Raw genomic sequence first — 15,409 nt, 5'->3', positions numbered from 1 at the left:
TGTAGTGTAAACGTGATACGAATTTATTGAAATATAATTGCTTCGTTGATTATTCCTGAAGTACTTATTAATAATTGCGTGGTTTCCAATATTGTGGCATTCATTTTCGTCAAACTAAGAATCCATCGTGAAGCTGAATTTGCGTGTCTTTTTTAAAATAAAAATGTCACGTTGAATTGAAAACATCAGGCACAATAAAATGAGTCAAAATCATACCTGAACATGGTAATTTGGTGAAAAGAATTTTGAAGCCCTTGTGGTGGATATCGATGGATTATGCTTGAGTGCCTAGCATGGCCATTGAGTGGAATAACCTCTTACTGATACATTTTGGTTTTATGAATGCAAAGCATTACAACCTAACGTGCTAACTGAACCGTTTTGCTGGAGAGTGTCTTCTTTGCCTTCAGAGAGTTGCTTTCAAAGTACGTTTCAATGTTACATCAATAATCAATCACCAAGGAGCCTATTCCGTTCCATCAATTCAACAATTGTCCAAGTGTTGTTTGACAGACATCATCGTCTTTGTCAAACCCACATCACCATTGCCTTGGTACAGCAGAGTGTCTGGCATTTGAAACGATAAACAAAACGTGTCTTTCTATAAATGACAATGGAAACATCTCCTGCGGTAAAATCGTCCGCATTCTGTCTTTTTAGTGGCGCTTGGGTTTTACTGCTGCCTTTAGTTTTGTGTACACGTGGTCAAAGTTCTGCAAGAGAAAAAGAGAAAGAAAATACAAGGCTTCATGGACATGTTCAATAGTCATATCATGATGGTACACCTGCACAAACAATGAGCTCCGGTTGAGCTGTATCAAAATGTCAATCTCTATGAAGATACTAGGGGTCACAATTTTATTAGAATTGTCTACTTCCAAGTATCAAGCAATTAAAATAAGAACTGTAGATACTTGAAAAGACAGAACCCAGAGTACAGTTCTTGTATTGAATCTTATTAGATTGCACCAGGCATGATGTTGTGACTCGGGAGTGTGTTACGCAATGTGTTTATATACACATCATACGACTATGTAAAAATAAATGTGAGCATACCTGTATTGCATAGTAAACAATGCCCAAATATGCCGTGATGCATCCACCCAGGAACAGATCAAAAGCAGCAGGTTTCACCCTGGAAGAAACAAGTAACAGTTTTTTAGCTTATATATATATATACAGTATATATATATATATATTTTTTTTTTTTTTTTTTTTTTGGGAGAAAGAAAAAAAAAACATGTGTACCTGTACATCACTACCGGCTGGCTCATTTGATCAAAAAAGGTAATATCAGAATCCCTGTGTGGAAAAGGTGACACTGAATCAAAATGCAAGCATCAGTGCAAGTCAGCACAGTGGAGCTTGTTTTTTTCCACTCAGGTTACCTTTTGTCCTGTCTAAAAGTGTGCCTGTGAACTTGCTGCAAGTATTGTTTGAATTCATGCTCCAGCGAGTTGATGAGCAGGATGTGAGCAGGCTCTTTATCCATCAGCTGCGTGGCACGAGGGACTGAAGTCAGGAAGGACATGAGACTGAATATTCGACTGTCATGGAAGTCCTGCAGTCACAAAATTAAAATTGAATAAAGATTGTAGAACGGTAAGGCACTAAAAAGTTGTCCCAGTTAAACAAAGAAATACATAAATAAATGGACTGTATGTAATGCCTGTATCTGAACACTAGAGGGCAGCAATTCGTTCATATTTTAATGAGACGCTTACCAAGCGGCCTTTGAAGAGCCGAACATCTCGCAGCGAGCTCTTAAAATAAGAGAAGAAAAATACATTAACCGTGTATATGTTATGGTCTATATTGGATGATCTGATTTAGCTATTTATTTATTTATTTTCATGTCTATTCTATCACCAATGGACGATGGGTGAAACGTAACCCGTTGTTTCATTGAGTGATATATGCATACATAATCATTTTGGCCTACGAGAGCACGCATGCAGTCAAACCGTATTTGTAAACTAGTGTGCTGCTCTAGTAACACCACAAGGCCCAAGTAGTGGGCATGTGTCACACACAAGTAGCACCAAAATACCCACTGGTGATTTTGATCAATTAATGCTACTAGTGTGCCAGGTGTCCCAAACTCGTGTGCAAAAACTAGTACTAGTTACTACATGAAGCTTAAGGTTATTGAAATAATGCTCAAACAGCTATTCACAATTTTGGCCAACATAATTTTCCTCACCTTGTCTGATAAATGGTACATGTACCGAGCCAGGGCTTCTGCTACGATGATACCATTCCTCTTAATTTTCTGGAGGTCCACCCGAGAACTGTTCAGACACATTTCAAAAATCAAAAATGTAAGATGCTCTATGGTATTTTTACAATAACATCTCATAGGTGAGCTGGAGCATAACCCAGCTGATTTTGGGCAGGAGGTAGAGTACAACCTGAACTGGTCGCCACCCAATTGCCACTTGCTGTCCACTGAAAATGACACACACATAGCCGCTCAAAATGAATATAAACAGAAGCGAGAACCTACGCAGTGTCAAGCAAGGTGCCCCGTAGCTCGGATTTGGGGTCATCCAGGTGAGAAAGAGTGAACGCAGGTATCCTGCGCAGGCTAAAGCGCTCGTGCTCCCAGGCGACCGTTGACTCCATAAGGTTGATCTTCTTATGGACCATTTGTGTCTTCATCCAAGGGAATATGGAGGAAACCACCTGGTTAAAAGGAAGGTATGATTATTAATCAGCTTGGGTAATATTATCCATCCATCCATCAATGGTCCAATCCGCCTATCCTCACAAGGGTCGTGGGGGTTGCTGGAGCCTATCCCAGCCAATTTCGGGCAGTGGGCGAGGGACACCCTGAACCGGTTGCCGGCCAATCGCAGGGCACACAAAGACGAACAACCATCTGCGTTCACACTCACACCTAGGGACAATGTAGAGTGTTCAATCAGCTTCCATGCATGTTTTTGGAATGTGGGAGGAAACCGAAGCACCCGGAGAAAACTCACGCAGGCGCGGGGAAAACATGCAAACTCCACACAGGGAGGCCGGAGCTGGAATTGAACCCGGTCGATGTGCTAACCACTGAACCACTGCGGGGTACTGTTATTTAAAAATATACAGGTATATATTCTTAAGCGCCAACCACTTAGGTAGGCTATACCCAGAAAATTAAAGTATGCTCTCTTACCGTCTTACATGCTTCTTTAAATGCCTTTTTTTTTTTCAAATTATGAAATTATTTATGAAATAAATAATTCATATCTGGCAGCCTTCAAATTTCACTGTGGACCAGCTTGTCCAACATGCTTTCAACTTGGTCCTTTCCATTTCCATTCTACATCCTTTATCCCAAGATAAATTTTAAAAGGGCGATACAATGTATGGTTAACTTTCTTTTGTTTTAAAATTGGAATGACCTCGTGACTGTATTTACCTCATCCAAATGTTGAATGAATGCATACATGGGAGTGTCCGATTTAGGTGGACGGGACACGTGCATGTACAGCTCATCACCATTGGCCAGTGTGTCCAAACACAGCACAAATGCCACGTTGTCATGTAGGAGACTTGATTCTGGCAAGAAACACAGATTCTAAATAAAAAGCAATGCGAGGCCATGTTCTTATAGCGCGACAGCAGTCCGAGGGGTCACAGCGGAGGGTTCAAAGTTCAACCGGAACTCACCAGCGTGATCCAGGTTCTCTTCAATCCACTTCTTGGTGCCGAAGAAATTTTGTTTTCCTCCTCCAGTCAGGGAGAACATTAAATGGTATCTAATTGACGAACATCAAGAAAGGGGGCAGAATTGAATATTGAATTGAACCTTGCAAATGAACTGTAACTTACCGTGGTCTGGTGCTTGGGCTACTATAAAGCATCTGGAAGAGGCGTGCTAACTCGAGCAAGATGATGACACCACTTCCATTAGAGTCGGCCCCATAGGACAACCACTGCGTAACACACACACACACACACACAGTTTGGATGGACGCCGTGGCATTGCATACTATTGTTAATCCATCATGTGTAGTCATCACACAATGTCAACGCCTGTTTTTGCTGTGTTTTGTTCATCCATCCATTTTCTGACCAGCTTTATCCTCACAAGGGTTGCGGGGCATGCTGGAGCCCATCCCAACTCTCTTCAAGCAGTAGGCGGGGGACACCCTGAACCCGTTGCCAGCCAATTGCAGGGCACATAGAGACGAACAACTATCCGCGCTCACGCTCACACCAAGGGAGAATTTGGAGTGTTCAATCAGCCTGCCATGCATGTATTTTGGAATGTGGGAGGAAACCGGAGTACCCGGAGAGAACCCCCCCCCCCTCCTAAAAATCATTTGTTTTCCAATCACATCTGCTTGTATCATAAGTCTGATGAAACGTATGTGGCGACAGATACCGCTGCCATTCATTGTGCTCAGTCACATTGCTTGATTTTGTCAACATGTATATGTTTACTGTAGTTAACTCACTGGTGCCAGTCCATATGAATCATAGTGGGCAGTGATCACAATGGTGGGTATGTCCTCAGCAGCTCCAGGAAGCACCCCCTCCAAAACACAAGCCCAGTTTTATATGTATTCCAACACAGGAAAGAATGTTAAAAAAAAAAAAAGCTACACTTACTTCCAGTGTAACGAGTGTCGTGTCTGTTATGGCCTTGATTGGGGAATTGTTGGTCACTAAGATCTGAAAGGCTGTTGCTGTGACCATACTTCGAAAGACTGTCACGGATTTCAAACGTAAAGGTCATGTCACGGGAGACGAGTTTCTTGTCAGTATGTTATGCTTTGTCCGTCACCTCGAATGAATATCGATGAGGTCCGCGCAGATGCCGCTTTCTTCACCTCCTCATACATGTGGAGCAGCTGTTCATCCTCAGGGGCCACGTAAACCGGCATGAGAGTCTCCGTCATCAAGGCTTGACTCTCGCTCATCATGAAGGACTGGAAGACACAAAATAATTGCAGTTTCCTGAACAAATTGTAAATTTAGCAGTGAAGCAAATGACGTTATCGAGCTTTTCGGGGAAATTACAGGTGAGTTTAATTTTCTAGACTTGTGTATGTATAAGTGCAGAACCGTTTGCAAAATTTGCTGTTCTCTAGCAATGAGCTGAATGGAAATTTGTTTTATTAATTTCCAAGGGTGTCCACTTCAAATTCAGTTCACCTGTGAGTGTTTCAATCCATTTTAAATTGACCCAGGAATTTTACAGTACCCGAAAGTCAATTATCCTCAATTGTTGTGGGTATAGTCGATCACTGTTACCTGAATTTCTTCAGGTAAAATACTTGTCATATTTTGGGGCAGCAGAATCAGAACGGCGGCAGCGTTTTGTCTCTGAGCCTCAGCGTATGTTTCGGTGGTGAAGTCCGCCACCCTCATGACGACACAGCGTCGGGTCAGCACTGGCTCATCGGCAGCTCGGGCCTCCGCCACCACGATGGCGCCTCGGCAACCTAAACATCCGGCAAAATGATCACGACAATATCGTACATCCATCCGTTTTCTATATCGTTTCCGCTGAACGCATCGCAATATTCTGTGACGGGTACAGGAAATCGCGGTGTGACGCCCTCAGCTTACCATGATTCCGTTTTGACAGGTTGTATTGCTGCATCCTGTAGGCGGTGAACTCATAGGAGGACGCAGAAAACAGATTGGAGCCGTGCAGACAGTTGACACGGAGCAGGAGCACGATGACTGCAAACCGCAAGTCTTGCAGGAGGAGCATGATGTCAACAAGAGAGATATGCCCGGCTATATACACTGAAATGCACATTTATGGAAACATTAAAAAAAATGAAAGAAATCATGGCCTGGCTCAAGAACACACACACACACACAACATAAAACTATCGTCCCTCACCTTTCTCATGAAATCGTTAAGGTCTTCCAAGACATGAGTGCTGTGCTACTCAGTGCAAACTATCTCCTCAGACTCCAGGAGTCGAGGTAAGCCACAATTCGCCATCTGCTCCCAAGGGATCAGCTCCCGGGCTAATCACCCAAAAACCCAACCCTCCCAACATGGACACGCAGGACAGTATTCTGTTACTCATCCATCTCACTCACTCTTCATTGTCGGTTGGCCAATCCCATCAGAATGTTTGTTGGATGCAGAAAAGTTGCGTTACCAAAGTTGTGTTTCTTCAAAGAGGAGGGAAACGACAAATGACAAAATATATTTACAATGATTGAAAAGCGGGCAAAAGTTCTCCCAGAGTTCACTTTTGAGACACTGCGCATTGTATGCACTGATTGAGAGCTCCAAAGATACACCATTTAAATCCAGTACTTAAATGTCATCCTTCACAGAGATCAGAAAGATATGAATTGACCAATTAGCAGCACGCAGACTCAAAGAGATGCCCCGCCCGCTCATTTTGAAATAACAGGTGTAGAAAGTGTCGTGGACAAACCGGCGTAGGTGGCATTTCATATATTTTCATCATGACATGAACAACCGACAAAAACAAGCCGGGCTTCAGCTAGCTTTTATTTCTTTTTTGGTGGTGGGGGACAGTTTGCACTTTACACAGAACTTGAACAGCGTGAAGTCTAAATGGAATCGTTGTACAGTCATCATAATAAGCAAAACAGTCGTTGAGTTGGAAAAGAATTTAAATTGTACAACTGCAAATAAATATGTGTGACGATGCATTGTTACGGACAGAACGGAATCAGAATTTGTGTTACTGACACACATCTTTGACACAATCTACTGTAAATGTTTGCTGTAGATAGAAGTTGGCAGGAACAAATCCAACCAGCAACGCTGGCACCTTACGAGTTTGGTTTTAGTCAAATGGGGAAGATTCAATCCAAAATGGGCAGACAGTATGCGGACACTCACTGCACTTTGTACAATTTGTCCATTTCAGAAGACCAAAATATGACCTCATATGCGGTACTTTAACGACATAAATGACCCCAAAAAGATATTTTTATATATATTGTATGTCTCAATGTAAGTTTAATTTTAACAAAGGGTGTCAACATACAGCTTTAGAACCAAGTTAGGAAGCATGAACACAAGATGTCCCTTTATTATTGTAATTCATGTTTGGTATAAAGGTAAGACTGACAATTGTACAAGTTGCTACGCAAGTACACTGTTCAACTCACTCAATTCTATGATGTCAAGTGGCTGCACGCAATCGTCTCATCTGGTTTTAGATCATTTTTTAAGCTTTTTTTTAATACTTAAAAAATTGTGTCATGATCTAGATCATTTTTTTTCGTGCAACCACCACTTGATGAAATAAAATTGAGTAAATTCGATACACCATTTTTTTTCACCGTTGTGTTACGTATGCACACAGTAGATCAGCTAATTGGTCACTATTGGCACACAAGGGAGTGGAACAAAACCAACGTTGTTTTGAGAAACTTGGGAGGCCTTGGGTCTTTTCGGGTCACTTTTATCAGGACAAATTCACACAATAGTGCTAAGCAAATACCGGGAAATGACCTCAAAGAATGCAAGTAGCGTCGTAAACACAAAAAGCGACCGTGTGGGGAAAAAAAAGGTGATTGGCAGTGACAATAAAAAGTTATGGCAGGTGTTATGGATATCTGTCCAAAATATACAGTACATCAGGTGGGATATGTACAAAAACAACAAAATCACACTTTAAATAAAACTGAAGAACTTGAAATATTTTACACTTTCTTTGACTCGGAAAACTCAAACTAAAAAAAAATAAATAAAAAAAAAATGTGGCCACCGAAGTCATGTTTTTTTTTTTTTTAAATTAAGTCAAACTTCACAGCAAGTACAATAAATTGCACATTGAACACTTTCTAATCCAGTGAGGTTCTCATGAGAAATTAGGAGGATCTGGTACAAAAACTAATGCATAGCAACTAGTTTAAAAAAAATAAAAACGACAGACACTTTGTATGCTCAGATTCTCCAGACAAAATTACCCTTGCCATAAATGGCATAACCCATAATGGCTTTAAAAGGATAACGTTCCTTTTGCTAAATATGACCCATTTTTTTGTAGCTTCAGAGTTTTGTGGAGGCTGTTGCATGCACACATAGCCCACACGCGCATGCGGTGATGCTGATGTTTCGGAGATGACATGATAGCATTTTGTACCATTTCTTGCTAAATTCTCAGGACAAGATACTCCTTTCATAACGACCCCTGGGTTGTCATTGGCTAACAAACTGCTCTGTTGCCATTCCTTACAAATGGCTCCTCAAAGAAAAACATAATACGAACAACAATAATATATTACGGCGAATGATGTCCGACGGTACGATGAAGAGTGAGCCATTATCTGCACAAGTTGGCCATTCGGCAGTTTAAACAGGCAAACATGCAAACCTTATGCTTTCACTTTTTTTTTTTGTTTTGTTTTTAATCACAATGATGAAACAGATGTTACATTTGAAAACAAAGATTTGAACTACCTTTAGTGCTTTATGGTGAGAAGTCCAATGGATGAGGCCACTTCTTGGGCTGTGTAGTACACACGCGTACACATCTTTATGTTGGACACACACACACACACACACACACACACACACACACACAGTAAATGAAGACAAAACAGACGGGCGGTGTGGAACCGCACAAATTCCAATCCTTTACCAGAAGCAGAAGAAATAATTCCTTATCTCCATAAGAGGTGTTTATTTCGTCTTTTGTCCAACGGTTTCTAATCAACAGTCCTGTATGGTCCTTGTGAGAAAAAAAAAAAAGTGAAGACATTTTCCTTCAAGCACATGTTTGTGCCATCATTGCAGCCCAAGTTCACCATACAAGGCAGAAGGTGCACACATCCAACCATAGGAGGAATGTGCACAAGACCCATTGGTGTTACCTACCTCCATCTTCTACTTTTACAAACCCTTTTTTTCTTCTTCTTCTGCTTCTAAAGGTGTGCAAACTGTTTAACCCACTCATTGTGGCCTCTGTAAAAAAAAATTCTTGTGTAAAGAGGAGGGCGGTGCTACTGGATCTGACACGCTGTGGAGGGAGGAGCTTGACAGCACATGCAGGTGGGGTTGACGGCTTTGGGCGGGATCAGATCCAGGTCCTCGTCATCTGGAATCTCATCCAGTCGGTAGCCGTCCTTCAGGAGCTGGATGTTGAGGTCCTGGTTGATTTGCTGCAGGAGACAGAATGAGGACGTGAACCACGTTGATCCAAGCGAGCGAAAGCAATCTGGTGTGGTGACACAGAAATGCGCAATGGGAGCTTTGAAAGTCACGACGTGTGGTCAGCGGAACGGTGAACGAGAAAGGAACAGTGGCAGACAAATGCAATGCATCCCACCACCGCTGCCCTCTTCCCCACGCAGCCAATTGGGGTACGACTAGTCGGGGTCGGGCTAAAGGGATGATGGGATTTGATGACCAGGCGGTGAGGGTTTGTTCTTTCACCAAAATGATTGCGGCTCACTACGTGAACTTCAATAAAATGCGTGCATAGATACCTGGTCCCTCAGACATCTCACCTCGGCCGAGGAGTATCCCGATGACGAGTACCTGGACATGTCGAAGTCGTCATCGCTGCAAAGCAAGAGACAAACACAGTTTAAGGAGATGCCGCAGCGGTAGGCAGATGTTTTGCTTGCTCTTGACGAATAAAGATTTCCCATGTGGATCTGAAGGTGTCATTTCATGTGTTATTTCATTTATTTTGAAGTGGCCAAATAGATATAAGGCGAACCTTTAAATGAGGATCTGTATCCCATCTCTGTTGTATTTTGCTTCTCTTTGTCATGGCAACCGCTGTGAAAGAAGCTGGTGTTGGTCTTCTTCACAATCTTGGAAACGGGACGTTTGGCCGACTATAATCAAACCTTTGTGTCACACTGATTGGGGTTTTGTTTGTTTGACACAGTAAAGTGGACCTGCATGTGGACAATGAGCTCATTTGTGCGTGTGTGTGTGTGGGGGGGGGGGGCTTTTCGGGACTCTACAAAATGACGCAATACACTACGTAGGCATGACATGACAACGCGTCTGCTCACAATGCCCCGAGCATCCAACAGTTTCTCGTCACTCCCCAAACGACCCAGCGTTGTGCACATTTATTTATTTTTCCCTCTTTCCCAAGATCAAGGGGGTCATCAACACGTGAGCTCATCTGTGACCAACACAAACCGAACCGGTCCAGGGTGGAAGCAGGCGCTCCCTCTGAGCTGCTTTTCCCACCTCGCCAAATCCTCACCCCGCTATCCTCTAATCCCACACCCTGCGAGAGGCTTTGCCCCATTTTTGGGATCCCGACTGATCCAACTCTTTCAAGTGGCTTCGTGGATGAATGCAACACGGTGAGACCAACAAACACTCCAAATCGTTCACTCCCCTCTGAGGTCAGGCTTTTTTTTTTTTTTTTAACTGTTGATTTTTGTATTTTGAGGTGTGAAATTATGTTTAGAAGGTGAACTGCCCAATATGCACATACCTGTCGGTGTCCAGTGCCACGAGGGGCTTCTCATCTGGGCTCTGGTCTAAAGAGGAGTAGCCTTTATTTGGCACCACCAACCTGCACACAATCAAAGAGGGTGTTTCTTAATTCGAGCGCCCTTTGAACAGTACGTTTCTTGCGCATTATTCTTCTGTGACAATTTGCTATTTATACCTGCAATGTAGCTAATGAATTCCGTATTGATCCAAAAAAAAAAAAAAAGAATGGTTTGAAAAGTGATGCATTCAAGGCTTTGGCGAAAATACACAAACACCATGCTCAGAAAGTCAAAAGGAGAAGTGCAATTGTGAAAAGTTCCCTTCGTGTGAAAGAATGCATTCAGTTACTGCACATTGGGCATTCAATTCAGTTCCACAAAAGAAGGGGAAAAAGTGAGGTACATCTGTCACCCCTCAGAATCCAGGACGAGAAGATGATCAGTCTGCCTCGGAGCATTTGGCATCGAGCCCCTCGGTAGCCTTTCATATATTCCCACTAATCCACCAGGGAGTGGGATTAGACAGAGGCAGTTGTCGATAGTGTGGGTTATTACACCAGCTTTCTACGCCGACTCCGTGCTCTGCATTTACTCACACGGAACCCAAATAAACCCACGTCTTTGTTGCCGCCGTCTCTTTTTAGCATTACAAAGTCAGATGACATCCCTCAAAAGGCTGGATGCAAACCTTTCATGCGCTTGTACGCGGCGGGCGCTATATTCCGGACTGAATGGAGCTCAACGCGGCTACGGGAAGGAAGTTGTTACCTTGTCCGAGCATTCTTCTTAGGTTGTTGATTGACAGGACTACCCACAGTGCCATTCTTCACTGATCCCTTCCTGGCAAGATCCCTCTGTTTCTCTGGGCAACCACAGAGGAGGGGGAGAGGGGGGGGGGGGAGGTGTTATCAGTAAACATGACAAGGAACGGCAACACTGTCGCTTGTGGCAAAGGCGGTTATCTAGCATAATAGGCTTTTTTTCATGACGTCGGCCGGAATTTCATTGATTCAATGCCAAAGTAAGCTTACGTTCACGTGAAACGGTAAATGCTGTTCGTTGGTAAGAAGGAAAAACTCAAGGACAGGCAGGGCTGACAGAATGCTATTCGGTGTGAATTACATCCTTCTTCAAACTCTCGTATGCCCATCAAGACACAATGTGCCTCAGTACAGTGGTACAAATTTAATTGGTTCTGTGAGCCTACTTGTAACTCGCAAAGTTTGTAAATCAAGGAAGGATTTCCCATTTAAATGAATGGACATGCAATGAATCAGTTCCAGACCCCAAATTATGGTAGATTTATGTGTATACTCTATAATCTTTCTCATTTTAATCAGTGTGTGATTGAAATGAAACACAGTACAGTATAAGCATAAGTGAAAATATCATTCAGAATGAAGAAATTGGCGAAAACTGCCAAATTCATACCTCTATTATGGTAAGCATTAAGGGGCCAAAAAATAAGTTATTTAATGATGATAGCATCACGTCAGCAACCCTCGTGAGGATAAGCCGGTTCAGATAACACACGGATGCAAATATTTTTTTCGGTTGTCGGACTCCGCCTCAAAAAAATCCACATTGACCAGTGGTGAGTTGCACTGTGTAGGTGGCGATACCTATTTGGACTTGCAGCGGTGAGGGCTTGTAGTTTATAGACACCGTCTCTCCTTTGGCATCAGCGTCAGCTTCCGAGTTGGAGGAGGCTGCCGGATCCTAGAAAAAGGATGGGAGAGTGAATTCTTCTGCTTTGTTGTACCATTTGAGTACATTCTGATGCACGCTGACACAAACACAAACATTGCCAGAATGACATAAAGCCTGCAAAATCAGCTCTCTTCAGATGGGATTCGTGTCCAACACCGCAGCACTAATTGCCTGACGACAACTATGGCCGCGTGGTGTGCGGCATCAATAGGCCCGAGTGTTCTGCGCCCTATACACTCCTGGCTCTCGTTCTTTCTGTGTGAGCGCTGATGGCACGGAGAGAAGGCCGTGGGAGAACAGAGGGGGCTCCTGTTGCTGCTGGGGCGTCAACAGATTGAGAGAAGGGAGCGGGGTCATGCTTGGCTTGCCCTGCTAACAGAGTTACACTTTATGCTCATTCGAAAGCCCTCCAGCGTTGCAACAGGAGGGGTTCCACAGGGCACATGGGTGGAGAGTAGAGCGCCAGGCCCTTGGCAGGAAATACCCAAGATTTACCATGGTGATTGATGGATGCTCCGAGGAATGAAACAGGACGAGCTTAATCTGAGCTAAATTAACTGTATCTTGCCTAATTGTGAGAATAATAATTCATTGGGTACACTCACATAACTCAATTACACCACCCAATACAAATACAAAGGAGTGGAAAAACAACAGAGCTTTAAAACGGATTACGAAAAGAAAGACAGGCCCGGAAGGCTATTAATGACGGCAGAATCATTTCCTTGGTGGTTCCCTGCCAGATCTGCGGCTCATTAAAAGTAGTTTGTAATGCCAGTTTGTAGCACAACAAAATCATAAAAAAAGGAACCATGCTGCTTTGAAAGATAATTTGCATGTCACTGCTGAAAATCTATTTAAGACTGATGACATTCAACACCAGCCAGGCTTCTTTTTTTTTATAGACGGTATCAAAAATAAAACCTGACCTGCTGTCCCTGCCTTTCACATCTCTTGTACAATATCGTGACACACCCACTTTTGAGACAAAAATGACATAATCTGCCAATGCATCCGCTTCATTAGCCTGATCTTCCTTGACCACCTTCCCCATTGACGCCAGCGCCACAAGGCTGCTGACGCAGCACCAAATCCACAGAGATTGAAGGAGGATTACACATCAACGCTTCATGGCTTCCCGGCAGCCAATCGCAGTGTGGCCTGACTAATCAGCTGACCACAAATGACATTAGCAACCGCTCTACATTACACCGTAACAGTCAGCACTGCTCTCTGTCATAATGGGATCTCGATTCAAGTAACGTGCTTATTAACATTTGTGTGCTAGCGTCTCATGTGGCCGCATCGAATGTGGCTCTCTGTGACTTTGGAAAATAAATGCTTCATTTTAATATACGAGTACTTTTTTTTTCTCCAAATATAATTCTATATTTCAAGATTATGGTGCTCTTGTGACATTAAAACATATAAAAACAACGATGTGGGTTAAGGACTAAAAATCAAATATGCAGGATATTGTACAGTGTTAAATGAAATGGTAGTTTTTAATACAAGGTGATATCCGACTGTGGTAAAATATGTACGTGACGACGGAACACAGAAGCCAACAGTATTTTTGGTTTGTTTTAATTTCATGAACATAAGGAAGATGAATATGGAAATGTACTCATTTGTTTGAAAGTTGGATTAAAATTGTTGTGACATGCAGAAATAAAACCTTGTGTCTTCAGTAGCAGTTTGTTGATTTCCGAAATGCAACACACAATTGTTATTTTATATATACTGGTTTAAAAAAAATCACCATAGATAGATGTAGTGTCAAATTTGTTTTGTGGCTCCCACTGTTTTTTTTTTCTTCCCCTGTGGTTGATGGCCAAAATGGATCTTTTAGTATTTAAGGTTGCCAACCCCTTGTGCTCGAGCACCCCACACGTAAAACCCAGGAGGATATAGAAGGAGTGTATGTTTGTGTGCGTGCGCGTGAATGTGTGTGAGTGTGGCAGATGGGAAGCTGATTCATTCGGAATGACAATGAAGTGTTTAGCATTACAAAGGCCTTGCCATATGTACAACTAACACCATCAGATATTGTAGCAATCTAAAGTGACTGCACCAATAAACTGGGAAAAAAAACACTGGCAAGCTATGGTTAGGGTATAATTATAATCTAGGATTTCCACCATTTATATCAATGGCTGACTGCAAATAGGAAAAATGAGGAAAAAGATGCTGCTTTGTAATTGCCTTATAGATACTACAAGACGGTGGCAAAGGACTTTTGTCTTAACTCACTTTACAGTTTCATTTAACGGGTAGTTTTTATTTACTATAACTAAAATAATATGTCTCTGTTCATCTATCGGTGCCATATAGTGACAGGCAGAGAAATTCCCCAAAATTTAAGAAGGTACAGGTGCATAGATGATGAGGGTAGATAGCATTTTTGGGAGACATTTTGGCTCAGTAAAGGTTGGCAAAACCGCTCGACGGGATAATGCTCAGATTCATGTGACTTCCTGTGACTGAGATTTGTCATATGACATTTTTAAAAATGGAAGCGTGGACAGCGTAGCAGAGCCTGCAGTCGAGAGGAGGGGAGCTCCTCTTCATCATGTGGAGTTGCACCCAAATAACACGTCACCAAATGACGAAATATGACAGTGTTGGGCGCAAGCTGCGTTAAAAGTCAACACCGACATACTAGGGTGATTTGAAAAGACGTGACTTGTGCCACGTTTAAGCAGGGACGCGGAGAATGCGTTGTTTACTCGCTCGTTTTTCATCCTAGGAGGGGCGAGACTTGGCAGCGATGCTCTTATTCGTTTATCAATCTCACGTTATAGTTTCTCCCATCACGAATACGAACGGAAATACGCTCCAATCATGCTCTCGGTCGGATAGAAGGCGAGCTGGACTAAAACGCAAAATGCACAAAACGAGACAAGAAGGTTTGCAATCGTTTCAATGGGCCGATTAGCATAAAGACGAGCGCTTGCTCGCTTACCAAAGGTTGCGTCTCTCCGTTGACAGGAGGCACTTGGAACCTGTCGATTTCCTCCATCATTTTTGCCAAAAACCTCCTGGTAACGGTTCGATATTCACGATAAACTACGGTTTGTGTCTAAGTGTCCTGATCTGAGATGCTCCGTTGCAGCATTATAGCGGCTGGTTTTCCTCCATCCCCACAGAGGTGACTCGACAGCAAAACAGCAGCACCGCCTTACTTCCGGGTTGATGAAATATTCATGAGGTTGCCATCCAATCAGGGACAATATTACCATCGAGTGCGCAGTGAAGTATTTGCATACCTCGCTTCCGTTTA

The 15,409-nt window shown here is 42.9% G+C and overlaps 2 protein-coding genes across 7 annotated transcripts; both read right to left on the bottom strand.

Moving 5' to 3' along the window:
* Positions 1-7: 7 nt before the first annotated feature.
* LOC147201606 (BOS complex subunit ncln) lies at positions 8-5,991 on the bottom strand. Of its 2 annotated transcripts, none has more exons than XM_086117594.1 (16): positions 5,855-5,991; positions 5,572-5,754; positions 5,254-5,444; positions 4,784-4,928; positions 4,609-4,706; positions 4,455-4,532; positions 3,826-3,929; positions 3,664-3,752; positions 3,413-3,552; positions 2,507-2,685; positions 2,204-2,291; positions 1,725-1,763; positions 1,389-1,561; positions 1,249-1,302; positions 1,057-1,135; positions 8-713 (listed from the first exon to the last, which is right to left on the bottom strand). In XM_086117594.1, exons 2-16 carry the CDS (start codon positions 5,717-5,719, stop codon positions 657-659), a joined length of 1,662 nt encoding a protein of 553 aa, XP_085973720.1. In that variant the 5' UTR covers positions 5,720-5,754; positions 5,855-5,991; the 3' UTR covers positions 8-656. The 2 variants fall into 2 exon arrangements, with proteins under 2 accessions (XP_085973720.1, XP_085973721.1); XM_086117595.1 differs by having other exon boundaries at positions 5,572-5,703.
* Positions 5,992-6,466: 475 nt separating this feature from the next.
* Positions 6,467-15,302, bottom strand: fam219aa (family with sequence similarity 219 member Aa). Of its 5 annotated transcripts, none has more exons than XR_015101597.1 (7): positions 15,092-15,302; positions 12,039-12,135; positions 11,185-11,278; positions 10,416-10,496; positions 9,439-9,514; positions 8,592-9,111; positions 6,467-8,484 (listed from the first exon to the last, which is right to left on the bottom strand). XR_015101597.1 is itself a non-coding variant. In XM_086117598.1 (7 exons), exons 1-7 carry the CDS (start codon positions 15,149-15,151, stop codon positions 8,875-8,877), a joined length of 564 nt encoding a protein of 187 aa, XP_085973724.1. In that variant the 5' UTR covers positions 15,152-15,302; the 3' UTR covers positions 6,467-8,874. The 5 variants fall into 5 exon arrangements, 4 of the variants coding, with proteins under 4 accessions (XP_085973724.1, XP_085973726.1, XP_085973722.1 ...); XM_086117598.1 differs by having other exon boundaries at positions 6,467-8,914; positions 8,996-9,111; XM_086117600.1 differs by having other exon boundaries at positions 6,467-8,914; positions 8,996-9,111; positions 9,460-9,514.
* Positions 15,303-15,409: the final 107 nt, after the last annotated feature.

Source organism: Hippocampus guttulatus, chromosome 8 (assembly GCF_054856545.1).
Source record: "Hippocampus guttulatus isolate MCC_2025c chromosome 8, RoL_Hgut_1.0, whole genome shotgun sequence".
NCBI classification, from domain to species: Eukaryota; Metazoa; Chordata; class Actinopteri; order Syngnathiformes; family Syngnathidae; genus Hippocampus; species Hippocampus guttulatus.
The sequence above is the reverse complement of the archived record's forward strand: the minus strand, read 5'-3'. Positions and strand labels throughout refer to the sequence as shown.

Coding starts and splice junctions, on each gene's coding strand:
- fam219aa (XM_086117596.1), bottom strand. CDS start 15,151: ATGATGGAGGAAATCGACAGGTTCCAAGTGCCTCCTGTCAACGGAGAG. Junction 10,497..11,184: donor AAGAAGAATGCTCGGACAAG/GTAACAACTTCC, acceptor GATTGTGTGCAG/GTTGGTGGTGCCAAATAAAG. Junction 9,515..10,415: donor GTGGCACTGGACACCGACAG/GTATGTGCATAT, acceptor CTTGCTTTGCAG/CGATGACGACTTCGACATGT.
- LOC147201606 (XM_086117594.1), bottom strand. CDS start 5,719: ATGCTCCTCCTGCAAGACTTGCGGTTTGCAGTCATCGTGCTCCTGCTC. Junction 1,303..1,388: donor ACTTTTAGACAGGACAAAAG/GTAACCTGAGTG, acceptor TTTTCCACACAG/GGATTCTGATATTACCTTTT. Junction 714..1,056: donor TTGTTTACTATGCAATACAG/GTATGCTCACAT, acceptor TTTCTCTTGCAG/AACTTTGACCACGTGTACAC.